This window comes from Diprion similis, chromosome 3, assembly GCF_021155765.1.
Source record: "Diprion similis isolate iyDipSimi1 chromosome 3, iyDipSimi1.1, whole genome shotgun sequence".
NCBI lineage: Eukaryota > Metazoa > Arthropoda > Insecta > Hymenoptera > Diprionidae > Diprion > Diprion similis.
Window position 1 is genome coordinate 13,612,759 of NC_060107.1, and position 12,513 is coordinate 13,625,271.

At 38.7% G+C, this 12,513-nt stretch overlaps 2 protein-coding genes across 7 annotated transcripts in view; one reads left to right on the plus strand and one right to left on the minus strand.

The window, feature by feature from the left end:
- Nucleotides 1-12,513, plus strand: part of LOC124404519 — a 68,560-nt gene that overhangs the window by 40,973 nt on the left and 15,074 nt on the right. For all 6 annotated transcript variants that reach the window (XM_046878712.1, XM_046878715.1, XM_046878714.1 and 3 more), the window contains exon 10: nucleotides 1,341-1,546. In XM_046878712.1, the coding sequence (XP_046734668.1) occupies nucleotides 1,341-1,546 (206 nt within the window). The remainder of the gene's footprint in view (nucleotides 1-1,340; nucleotides 1,547-12,513) is intronic.
- LOC124404521 (B-cell CLL/lymphoma 6 member B protein) lies at nucleotides 2,528-5,865 on the minus strand. Its single transcript, XM_046878718.1, has 3 exons — nucleotides 5,586-5,865; nucleotides 4,460-4,811; nucleotides 2,528-3,395 (listed from the first exon to the last, which is right to left on the minus strand). Exons 1-3 carry the CDS (start codon nucleotides 5,854-5,856, stop codon nucleotides 2,627-2,629), a joined length of 1,392 nt encoding a protein of 463 aa, XP_046734674.1. The 5' UTR covers nucleotides 5,857-5,865; the 3' UTR covers nucleotides 2,528-2,626.

Sequence of the window (12,513 nt, forward strand, 5' to 3'; positions counted from 1 at the left end):
AGTTTGTGAAATTATCTGGTGTGTGTGTGTGTGTGTGTTCACACATTTATTCGTGAGAATCGCTCCTGGCGAGATATAGTTACTTGAGAGGACTAAGCTTTCGTTAAACTTTGAATGATATTTGAACTGGGCAGTTTTATTAAAAAAAATTTGTTCACTTCCATGATTTTTCTGAATGAACTTAATCTATCAATTTTCCCGTCAAATTACTTAATTAATGTTTTATTTCGTGTATCAATTGTTTTTTAATCCTCTTGTGCTCGTGGATTGTTTTCAATAATAATTGTGATTTAGACAAATTCATGGTCACAATTTTCAATATTGATATTTAACATTGCCTTTCAAATTTTATTTCATCAACGAATGGTAAAACGTTCGATATTGTACCTGTGAGAGGGGATACCATTATGATTTAAATAGAAACGTAGATTGGCTGATTGATTAGGCCATGATCACTTGGCGGAAGTTATGTGGTGACCAAACAAACCCACCCCTAAGTTCTCCTGCGGGAACCCCTTTCAAATATTCACTTAGTGATTACAACGCAGGAAATTGAATGTTCGAAAATCTTTCCCATATTAAATGTGAAAGTCAGTTTAATACTCTGATGGATATGATGCATTCCACGACAAAGAGACCAATTAAAACTGAAATGTTATGGATTTTGACAGTTCTCACATATCTTGCTCATATTTGTTACACATCTTGTACATAATCTTTGACTCTGGTTAAATCTGTTCGTTTGCTGTCTTATTTTTACTTTTTTGCTTCTTTTCGCAACTGGTGAGAGTTGAAGTAGTACCATATTGACAAAATGATTGGACGAATTTTCTGCTGTAATAATTGTAAAACATTGCAAAAGTAAACGGAATTATCTTGGGCCGCATTCTGATACGAAGTATGATACATGTGAAAATCATAATTAAGTTTTAGATGGTCCTTTCGTCACAGAATATCCTTATCTTTCAATGAAAATTAGTTTGCTGATTCTGGTCAAAGTTTACATTTCTGAGCACTCTACGTAACCGAATCGAGCAATTTCGAAGTGGAGGCATTAGTGAATTGTAATGCTAATCAATTTGTAACTGTCTACTTGGTAGCAGATTAACGTTTGCGCAGATGGTTGCACGATATCCATCATCTTAATTAAGTGAACTCCGTTGGTTTCATTGCGATTACGTTGAGAATTTACATTACTCTTTACGATTTCATCGATTCAAGGTGGTTTCTTTTTTTTAATCCTTATTAAATCGAAGCATTTTCCTTGCTATCGACTAATGCATATATTTTTAGTATATAATATGTTAACTTGTGTTATAACAAATAATTTTTGGTTACAGAGTAGACAGCAAGACGGTGTTGTCGACGTCAATAAATGTCAGTACACCGGGCATTCTGTCTTCGCAAACAGATGGAAAAGATAAAAAAAAAGCTGGCAACGGAAATGGCGGTAATGTCAGCAGGACAAAGGATAAGAAGAAGGAAAATCACGTAACCCCTATGGAGACCAGCGACGAAGAGGCACCTCATCCGATGGAGATCATTGGTAAGTGACGAACACGCTGCAAAAGTAAATTTTGGTATTAACTTTCAACCTCTTAGATAAGAGGGTCTACTAGGTAAACTTTTTGCCAAACAAAGATTCTGTCCGATAAAAGGACGTGGTTATTCGTCGACGCTTACCGTCGTTCTGATATCGCCAGTTAGAGTGTCAAAAACACCAATATATAATTTTATTTTGATAACGCGGGCTTCTCGTTTTTTTCAATAACACTTCAACTTATGTCTGATACGTTTACCAAGTTAAGTATGTTTTCCGATATGTTGTCCGGGGATATGCAGCTTTAGTTGTATTGATTTGGTGAGTGGCACACTGATTATTTCATTTTCACTATGTACGTTCTAATTGTCAGGGGATTACTCTTTGAGCCGTTGACGGTTGGCGCGTGTTTGAGGGACGAGCTGACGCGTTAACACCCCGAACGTCACATCCTGTTGTTTTCTGTTAGACATGGCCAATTTCGTATCATCACACACATTTCATGTAGAGGGATTATTCGCAGGATAAATAATGGAGTAAAATGGGGGGCAAAGAAACTACGTCCATTTCCCTCGCAATACGTAAACACACCGCTGCCGTTTCTTCATATTTCGGTTATACGTGATTATTGTAAAATTTATATTCATGAGGGATAATTTACATGATATAGTTATTTATTGATAATCCCCAAATTGGTAGATATAGATACAGCAATGCCAGGTGTCGAATATGCAGTGTGTGCAAACACCGAATGATATTTTCTATAATCATACTTCTTACCACTATGCGTTCGTATATACAATTTTATTTATTTACTTTCCGCTTCGCTTATCTACTCGTAACGTGACAACAACATTTCTTATTGACTAATCGTTGATATGAGGGTTGCGTAAACATAAAATACACGTGGGTACCTATAACGATATCTATAATACGTTTAATAATTCTAACTTCGAAATTGCACGTTTAAACCATATTCTGTCAGACCATAATAATGATATATATATATATATATATATGTATGTATAGTATTCGATGTTTAATATTTTCCTTAGCTTGTGTAACAGAATAGGACGATCAAACAATTTACTGGGTCAGTTGACCGTTGAAATTATTTGCATTCGACTCGTCGCTTCCACTCTGATTGTCGTCGCTCCCGTGACACAGCTTACGATGCTTGTGAACGAAATAATAGCTTGGAAATTTACTTCCGCATATCTTGCACGGGTAGTACTGTACGTTTAAATCAAGCAGACGAACCTCCCGTCGACGACAGCTTGTTTGTCCGTCGCCATTAGCGGGGTGCAAATGACGTCTCGCGTGTTTCTGATAACAATACTGGGACTTGAAGGTGTGCCTGCAGTAGCCGCAGGTGTAATGCCCCGACTCGTTTGGGACGCTGTTTGCAATCCCCTGGACCTCTTCATCCCCATCGCAAATGTTCTCATCGTTTTCGACAACCGTTTCGACCTCGCAGACGCGTTGCTGTTGCTGCTGCTGTTGCAATCCGGCGCAGGGTTGCTCAGCGTTGTCGTGTGCCGAATAATTTACGTTCAGGACTCGGTGAAAACGCACAGGACCGTCGCAGCAAGCGATATCTATAACGACGTTCGATCCGGAGCCGTTACCCTGCGGATCGCTCGTCGTTCTTTGGCTCTTTCTTCCTCGAGTCGGCTCCGAGTCCGTAACGGAAATTTTCTCAGCGCTGCCTGCTGGACTCGGTGATCTTTGACCTCGGGGCGTCCTGGACATTGTCTCACTCCTGCGGGGCGCATCCGGGGTCAGTGACCTCGCAGGGGATCGCGGTGTCTGCTGCGAGGTTGACGGCTTCGGGGAGACGGATTTTTCACCGGTGCTAGACGGAGGCAAGAGACAAACTTTGGTTAGAATTGTTCATTTTGTTTTCGTTATATTTTTTACTTATTTCTGTCGTTAGGAATGGAAATGGTGACGTTCTGACAATTGGTAGTAAAATAATGGGGTATTTTAAATGCAGGCAATATTTCATTTTAAAAGACCTCTTTCATCGTATTTTTTGCAATATATTCATTTCATGTGAAGACAGTATAACCTTGAAGCTTGCACTAAGTTTGCCGTAGTTTTATATCCGCGTAATTGACCTAAAACCAGCTACTGCCAGCCTGGTTCTTGGCGCCATATTGTTTAACCTCACTTCCATATTGGTTCCCAATACTTTTAGATAAAAGCATTCGACACTCGTTTCTATCAACGCATACTTGGACAGAAAAATTGACGTATAACGTAAGAAGTATCCCCTTTTTTGTATGTAGAATACATATATATCTATATAAAAACTAATTATCTTTCATCTCTTTCACCCCTGCGAATATCTACTATTGTAGTATTGGGTGGGTAAATGAATCGCGATTTTGCCGTTTAAGAAATGTTTGCAAAAGTCGTCTGTTATAGATGCTTGGTACAAGAATACTTGAACAATAATGTTGTACGTAACGTGAAATGACGGTACATTTTGGTACTTATTTAGAAATGTTATCATGTCATCGGAACTCGGTTGTTTTAATCGATCGGATTAATGATATTCTCTTCTTAGTTTCTCCGTATATTTTAAAATTCAATTTTACTGCCATAAATTTTTTTTATATAACGCGATAATTTCTTCAGTGTCAAAAATTCTAAAGTTACAATATGTCCGACTTTGTATCATTATTTCAACAATAACATTTTTCCCCCAATGTTGGAACAACATTTTTACGATACTTTCTCCACTCATTCTTTAGTTTTTGCGATCCCTAACGAGATATCATATTGGTAGAAAATTTGATGAACCAAGTTTAAAGATTTGCTTCAAGACTGCAATAGTTCGATTATTGAACACCTGTGTTAGTATCCTTCGGACAAAACTAAGGAAATATTGGAAAAACGCACACAGCTGCTTACTTGTAAGTTGGATTCACGTTGTGCGACTCGCGAGATATCGGCGTTGGCATTCCGGAGATGGAAATCGTTGTGGGAACTCTTAGAGTTGGCAAAGGTAGCGTTCCCGAGGAGTAGAGGCTCGCGGGTGGAGGCCAGCAGAGCGGGGGCCCAACAACGCGACTAGGTACGGGCCTGAGGACCCCACCTGCGACGGGGGGCGCTCTTAACTTCAGTAAAGCGGCTCTGCACTGATCCAGGGCACCTGGCATGTGGAGAAGATGCGTTGCTAGCAGGACGCTGTAAATGTTGTCCAGGGTGACTTCCAGCCGGCCGGTATACATGTAGTTCAAAAGGGGCGCGAACGCCTCGCCACCTGAGGACATCGTCGGTATCGTTGATTTTTACGGGCAGAAAAAATTTGATAAAATCAGGGAACTTTCGGCGTAAAAGTTCATATTGCAATCTAGATAATACAAGTCGCCAATTTATAAATCGTATTTTAGTTACTTATTTCGGATTTTGTTTTTTTATTTCAGTATTAGCTTGATTTGTAGTTGGATATCATAGAAAAATCTTTTGAATCAGGATCAAAATTGAAACCGATGACATAGCCTCACAAGTCTATTGTTGTGTATGCAAAAAGCAGGTTGACATATCCAAGAATCGCGTTAGTTTTGAGGATATTGGATATGGGACGTTCAACATAAAATTTGCATGTTCACACCCTCACCATGTTCAAGTTCACTTGCGATTTGTGACGTTGTTCTACACCGAAATTTTTTTTTATATTCTACGGTACGATGTTCAAACACTAGAGGATTTAAAAGCTCTGATCGCTTGCGACGCAGAATTGAGAAACATCTTGCGAGGTCTCAAGATTTTTGGTTTAACCATAAATTATATTACTCATATATACTTTGAGGAGATGAATTTATTCCAGGTTTGATATTATTATTATTATTTTCATTTTTTTTTTTTTTTTGCCTCAAAAACTAACAGCCTGACATTTTTCATTTTCTAAATTTCGTTTTATAATATCAGTCTCAGCGGGAAAAATAAATCGACTCGATTCACGTTGTGGAAAAAATCCGCACTGAACAGATTAATGACGTAAAATCATGACCACTAAAAACGGACGTGTTATTACCGACTGAGGACACAGACAACGATGCTACGCTTGTTGCGGCTGTTGTTCCTGGTGCGACATTCGACGATGTTGCGAGGAGCGCCTTCAGGTATCCGCTGTGAGCGGCCAGGATGCTTCTGTGAGCGACGAATTGATGCTCACCGTCATTTCCAACTCTGATCAGTGTATCGGGGGGCGACAAACCGATCGCAGGCCCAACAGGCCCACTTGATCGACTTTCCAATGGATTGCAGCTCTCGCTGCCGAACCAGGCTCTGTACAGGTTGTACATTTTACGATCGAATCGAGTACGTTCGCCACTCACTGCAAAGTTTCTGTTATTGTTTGTTGCAGCGTCAGCTTCGTATTAACGATATTACTTGACATCTATCGATGCTCTTCTTCTTCTTCTTTTTTTTCTTTTTCTTCTTTCGTCGGGAAGTAAAAACACGCGCGTGTTACCACTGGAAGATTTTATTCTTCCATGGGGTTAATCAATTTTGATGGGTCTATACGGTAAGAGATCGGTAATTCGATGGGATCATAGTTCAGCTGGAAACGATTTCGCGTCATTATTCAACTAACCATTTTTCTATGTCGATTTGCAGTTGAGAAATATTTTCGTTGCACACGTGCTAGTTCACTAATCTGCAATTGTTATGTTACATGAACAGTCGATTCTGATAGTATATATGATTGTACAGCACAAGATGAATTCGACAGCGTCAATAATTTTTATCATCTCAATTCCGAGGCGTCTAAACGAACGCGCTTCATCGTTTCACGATTTATTAAACGTCCAATGCATTGCTACGACTTTTTGATTTAATATGTAGTTTTCTTCTTAGTCGGTGATTCAAGTTTCAAGAATTGGGGAACTCGAACTGTTTTTATCCAGCTTTGTAATAAGCGAATCAACGAATCAACATAAAACCGCGGAGGATCTGAAAACGGTATACTAGTAGAACAATCAAGACACTTTCCCAACTTCTTGACTATTTTTCTTTCATCCTTTTTATCGACGCTTGTTTTAAACCGCGGGAAAACGAGCCACTTTTATAAATTTTAGCGAGATATTTTACGATTCACTTCAGTTCCACGATGATGTTTCTTGGCCGAATGAAAATCACCGAAAATTCAAGATGTTTGAAATTTAAAAAAACAACCACGTGAATCCGAATTTCGGAAGAGGAAATTATCAAATAACGAGCAATGACAGCGTCGCGATGCCGCGCGTCTGTGATTTGAACGCCCGGACTATATAACGAACTGTCGGCTGCTGGGGGTGGCTACCCCCAAACTCCCACTCCTACAGCCTGTCAAGAACCGCCCCCAAGTGCCAGAGATTGGTTGATTCGGAACCACATGGTCTTTGGCTGTGCTTAAAACCGCTGAACGTAGGCGCGGTGCACGAGAATTATTTTAACTCTGTATAGGTATATCCTAAGCTCGTTTTAGTGTAATACCTACGTGCTTTACAGGATACGGTCTTCATTTCTTGCGTATAAACGATGCGATATTAGAAATATTTTCTCCTCCTGTAAGTTGATTCGGTATTCAGGGGAAATTGCTGATAATTTCAATTTCTATTTGATGATTTGGCGATAATTTTATTTGGTTTTCATCGGCGGTTGACCAAAAATCGATACTTATTGTGAATTTTATTACGAGATTCTATGAGATTGAGAATTTATTATGTTATTTTTCTTGAAATATGCAGAAATCGAAAATAACGAAGTTATCAACAAAATCTAAGATATTGATGCTTCGTTTCAATTTGCTTCAAATGAGGTAGGATCTTTACGATGGTTGATTTTAGTCGGAATATTATTTTCTACAAAGTCGTTGAAACAGATTTTCTTTTCATTTTCACAGTGAATTCAATGTTTCCGTTTTTCAATAACAATCAATATCGGAGGAATGTTATTAACATTGGATATTTAACGTTACTGACGTGAGAAAAGTAGTCTTTCGAATAAAATAAGACAGTGTAGAGTAAAATCAACGAATCTACTAGATTTCCAAATATTCTGAATCTATTTGAAGCGATGCATCAATATTTAAGCTTTTGTTTATAATTGCAGTATTTTTTATTCCCCTTTTTTTTCTTTCTAATAAAACATCACGATTATTTTTAATTTGATAAATCGATCGATCGTAATAACACGACTAAAAAGTATCTACATTAGGCAAACAAACTTTCTGAATCGTCAATCAGACGAAGATTTTTCCATGCAGAAAATCTAACGAGAAAAACCATTTTATGTACCTCAGATTCAAGTTATTTTTTGCAATTAATAAAACTAAAATACATTCTGTCACATTGCTCTTATAGAAGTAGTAGAATGGTAGAATTATGCTTACAATCCGTGTCCATGGATATGGAAAAGCACAAAGTGTATACCTATACAACTACCTTATCAAGCTTGAGCAGTTGCTCGCCATTCTCAGGCTATGCCTCTGATGTTTTTTCATCAAATTAACCACAGACGTCAAGAGTTCTTCTTTCCCTCGTATATATGAATTATATGTTCTTCGGTTTATTTACATTGCGCGATATCATTTATATTTCATGTTGCGTCGAGACTCGTGAGTCGTGAGCTGTGCAGCAGCGCCTCCGTCCTACGTTTCCATATTTCGTTTCCATTTCGTTTTCATCACTTCTCTCGCTCGTCTCGGTTTGCTTGCCTCGACGAGTCAGGTAAATCAAGCTTCTCACTTTTTGCCACTCTGTAAACAGAAGTTATATTTTCATCACGTTATGTATATTGTAAACTATATAACACAGATCATGGGAAGGTGGCTTTTATTCACAAAAAAAAAAAAAAAAAATCTTTTACCGCCAGTAGATATAATACGAAAGTTCTAGATTCAGTTTCAATTCACTCCACCAGATGGCGCGTACAAATAGTTTTCCGGAAATGAAACAAGGTTTTTCCAAAAATAAAATTCCCATTTCATGATTAATACGTAAAAAAAAAGTTATCGGAAAACTGTTTTCATTTCTTTTAAACGTTTTTTACGCCCCTTGGTGGCGGAAATTGGAACTAAATTCAGAACTGTCATGTTTTATCTACTCCCGCCAATGGAAGAATCCACTCAAGTTTGCTGCACTTTGGTAATTCTGAAAATCTACAATTTCCTAACGTTTTATTCTTGATGCACGCCGTTTCTCTGGGCTCTGGGAAATTACAGCAAATCGAATGGTCCTCCTGATTTATTAATTTGATTCCCCCTTCGCTCAATATGAATCAGACAGAGCTTTTTAATCACGCAGATCAAGCAGCAGTGATGGCTGAATTGCGGAGGTTAAATACCCGCTCGGTGCGTCCGTCGATTTACAAGCCTGCGCTTTGCCATTTCCATACTCTATATTCTATGGAATGAAAAATACTCAAAGACAGAAAGTTTCATTAATTCGTGATAAATCCATCTTTAGGCTAATTACCGTTTAAGCAAGTATTATTTATCTTCCACCGGATGTAGAATGTCGTGTAAATTATAAGGACTTTGATAATGCAGCTAATTTCCTTCCTGATTTTACTTATAATCATTTAATATCAAATTGTGTCTACCATGGAATAATGAATCGATCGTACAACCTACGGATGTACTTCCCATCTATGAACGGTTAAGAAATCAGTGATCAATCGGTGTCTCTTGGGGATGAGCCGCTAAAAATGGAATAAAAATTCCTTTCGTGAGAAGAATACGTCACGTTGAACGCACGGCGCGATACACTATAACAATAACAACAAAGGATTGTAAAGGGTCGTCGAAAGGCGAAATTTAAGAAGGGGTAGAGGAAAGATAGAGAGAAATAGAAAATCCTGGCGGGGTTTTTACGTTTCGAGGCTAGGATCTCAGGGGAAATGCGCGTAGCCGGTGCTGTTGTTATGTACTTAGGTTCCCGTCATGGTGCCCATGATGTCGACGGCAGATTAAACAATCGATTAATCGCAAAGTGACCACGGAGATGTAGTACGAAAAACGAAAGTGGACATTTTCGGTTCTGCATTTGTTAGCACTCGGACGAATTTGAAAGTGAATATAATTTTTGTCCATTTTTTTTTTAAATCGAAAAATTATATAAATAATACTTTCGATATCGATCGTATGTTGTAACGATCAATCAAAAGTGTTTATAATATTTTTACTAATAACATTTCCAGTAGCGGGCGAAAACAGATTTCGGACTGTAATACATCAGCATGAAACAAAATATCCAAAATTTGAAATCCAGTTTTTGGTTTTTGGACATACTTTTCAAACGAGCAGTTGCAAAGGAATTGCAAAAAAAATTTCCTAGGTTTATTAGGGGTTATACCGTCGCTGGAATAATCTTTGGTGATAATAAAAACGTCATGGGCAAATTTCATGGGGTATGGTTATGGTTTTCAAGAAACAGATAGGGAGAGGGGGGAAAAGCTGAGCACCAGGAGCCTGTGGAACCTCGGAGGAGAGCTGGGTTGGAGCTGAACAAACACTTTTCGCGATATTACAAGGAGAGCCTCGGTCGAGGATCACCCTCTTTGCCCCCCGCCACCCCCACCCCCACGCAGTCGTGCCATGATCCTCTAGAGGTTTGATGTACAGGGTGGTCCGCTCAAGAGGAATTACTTGATTTATATCCTGCACGTTGTTCGATGAAAGAGTGGTACATTTTTGAAAATTAGTAGACTGTTGCGATTAAACGTTTGCTTGTAGATAATTCTTACTTTGTTTTTAGTGAATTTTTTCGAAAGATACTTTCGGGTTGACATTAAAATTCATCGAGACGGATCAACGAAGTTTTTAAGACAGATTTTTTTGAACAACGATATGTCGACTCTTTTTGCTGAACTAGGGTTTGTTGTTAGTTGAATTACAAAGAAATCTTGTGAAAGTATGAGATATTCATATCATATGTGGGGTTAATCACTGTAAAAAAGGGCCTACTGCACTGATTACAAGTTAGTTTCAGAGAATACAGGAATTGTAAAGATATTATAAATGTTACAAGTCGATTACCGAAATTACAACGAAATTAGGTGGATTACAAATGTTGTAGAAATTCTAAGGATTATAAGGGATTACAATGATTAAAGAGACGACGAAAGCAATGCAGATATTACATGAAAAATAAAGGTATTACATAAGATTACACATTGATTAAAAAGATTTCAATAATTTCAACGTCTTCAAAGATAACACGAAGAATACAAAGGTATAACGAATGATTGCAAGCAATTACAACAAGTAGAAGTGATTACAAATGGTGTCGCAGATACGAATCATCTCTTCAATTTGAGACCAAGCCAAATGAAATCGGACTACCGAATGGTTAGTCATCGCGTGAAAGCCGAAACACTGGTCCAATAATCGAGAGCAGGTGTTCTAGTGTCGCGTTGGATAAACCCTTCGCGTAACCCTTCATGTCTCTCAATTTCCACAGCATGGTTGGGCTGATTGTGAGCACGAGGCGTCCATCGTAGCCTAGCACGTGTTTAAACTCATTGTCAGCGACATCGTGTGGAATGGCAGTAATCGAATGATCCAACTCGAGTGGACCACTCTGTATACACGCGTATACATATAACCATGTATATTATATCGCTTGGTCTTCGTAACCACTCCGATCTTACCCTCATCTCGCTTGAATCTTTTCAACGTCGCGTCATCTCCAGATTGCCGACAGTGTTTGTTTATACTTTCAACGTAGATCCCCGTGTTCGCGCATTTTAAGTGGCACCTAATTTCGCGCAAAAGCATGAAGAATCTAAACGCGTGATTAAGTCTTGCCCCCTTGGAAAGGTAGTTTTTTAAATGGAAAGCCAGGAATAAAAACGAACAGCTTATATAGCATGAGAGAGCAGTGATATTAAATTTATGTCACGTTTGATTTCGGAGTATAAAAAGTATCGCAACTTCATGCAATAATAAGTGTTCATACCTTACTAAAATTTTGGTCCATGATTTTCTAGCATTAAACTCGCTCGCTTTATTTATTTTTCATCTAGGTACAACCTATTATATTAAACAAACAACGAACACTTACATTCTTTTCATCTTCTATTATTTTACAAAACAAATTCTCTCTGCTGTTACAAGTAATTATGACGAATCATTCATCCCCGTACAAACCGCTCGGGCTTCAAGGGATGGCAGTATTGAAACGGGGAAACGAACTGATAGCGACGTGCATAGCTCTCAGTCCGCAGGTTCGGTCGGAATCCGAGGGAATGGGCTCGGATGGAGTGAGTTGGAGCTAATTAGCGTCTTGATTTACTTAATCCCAATTAATGCCTCTGCTATCCCTGTACCTTCGCGTTAGCTTTACACTGCGGGTATGGAGATAGACACAGGGGTGGATTTAGGAATGCAAACAGTGCCTCTTGGCGTGAATATCCATTCGTGGTACCACGTTCTACATGCACAAGTTATTGTACGTGTTACGTAGTGTGTACGCGAACGTAAATGTATTTGATTTAATACGTACCGGTTTGTTTCGTGCAAAATTTGTCACGGACAATTTAAGACATGGTATATCCTATTGCGTTTATGCAATTCCGGGTACATTTCACCGATCGACATTTTATCTCGTGGATCAAAACTGGTTGGAGAGTACCAAGCAGTCGAGCTCGGTCAATCATAGACGATAATACGAATATATGCCCGCTAAATGTAACCTAAATTGCATAAATACAGGCGGATTTACTCTATGGCGAATATCCAAGCCAAAAAACGGTTTACGGGCATGCTACATACAATATTTTTTACGATATGGGCATTGAAAAGCAAAACGAAGAGTGAGGTTATGTCGCGATCTGTTCGACGAAGCTACTTTATTCGCCAGTTTGGGATGCGCACTTCGAACTGCGCGTAAAAACTGCGGAATAAAGACTTTATTCCGCAACTTTGTTCGCTGCCGTATAAAGCGTCACTTTACGGAACGAAAACTGACACAAAA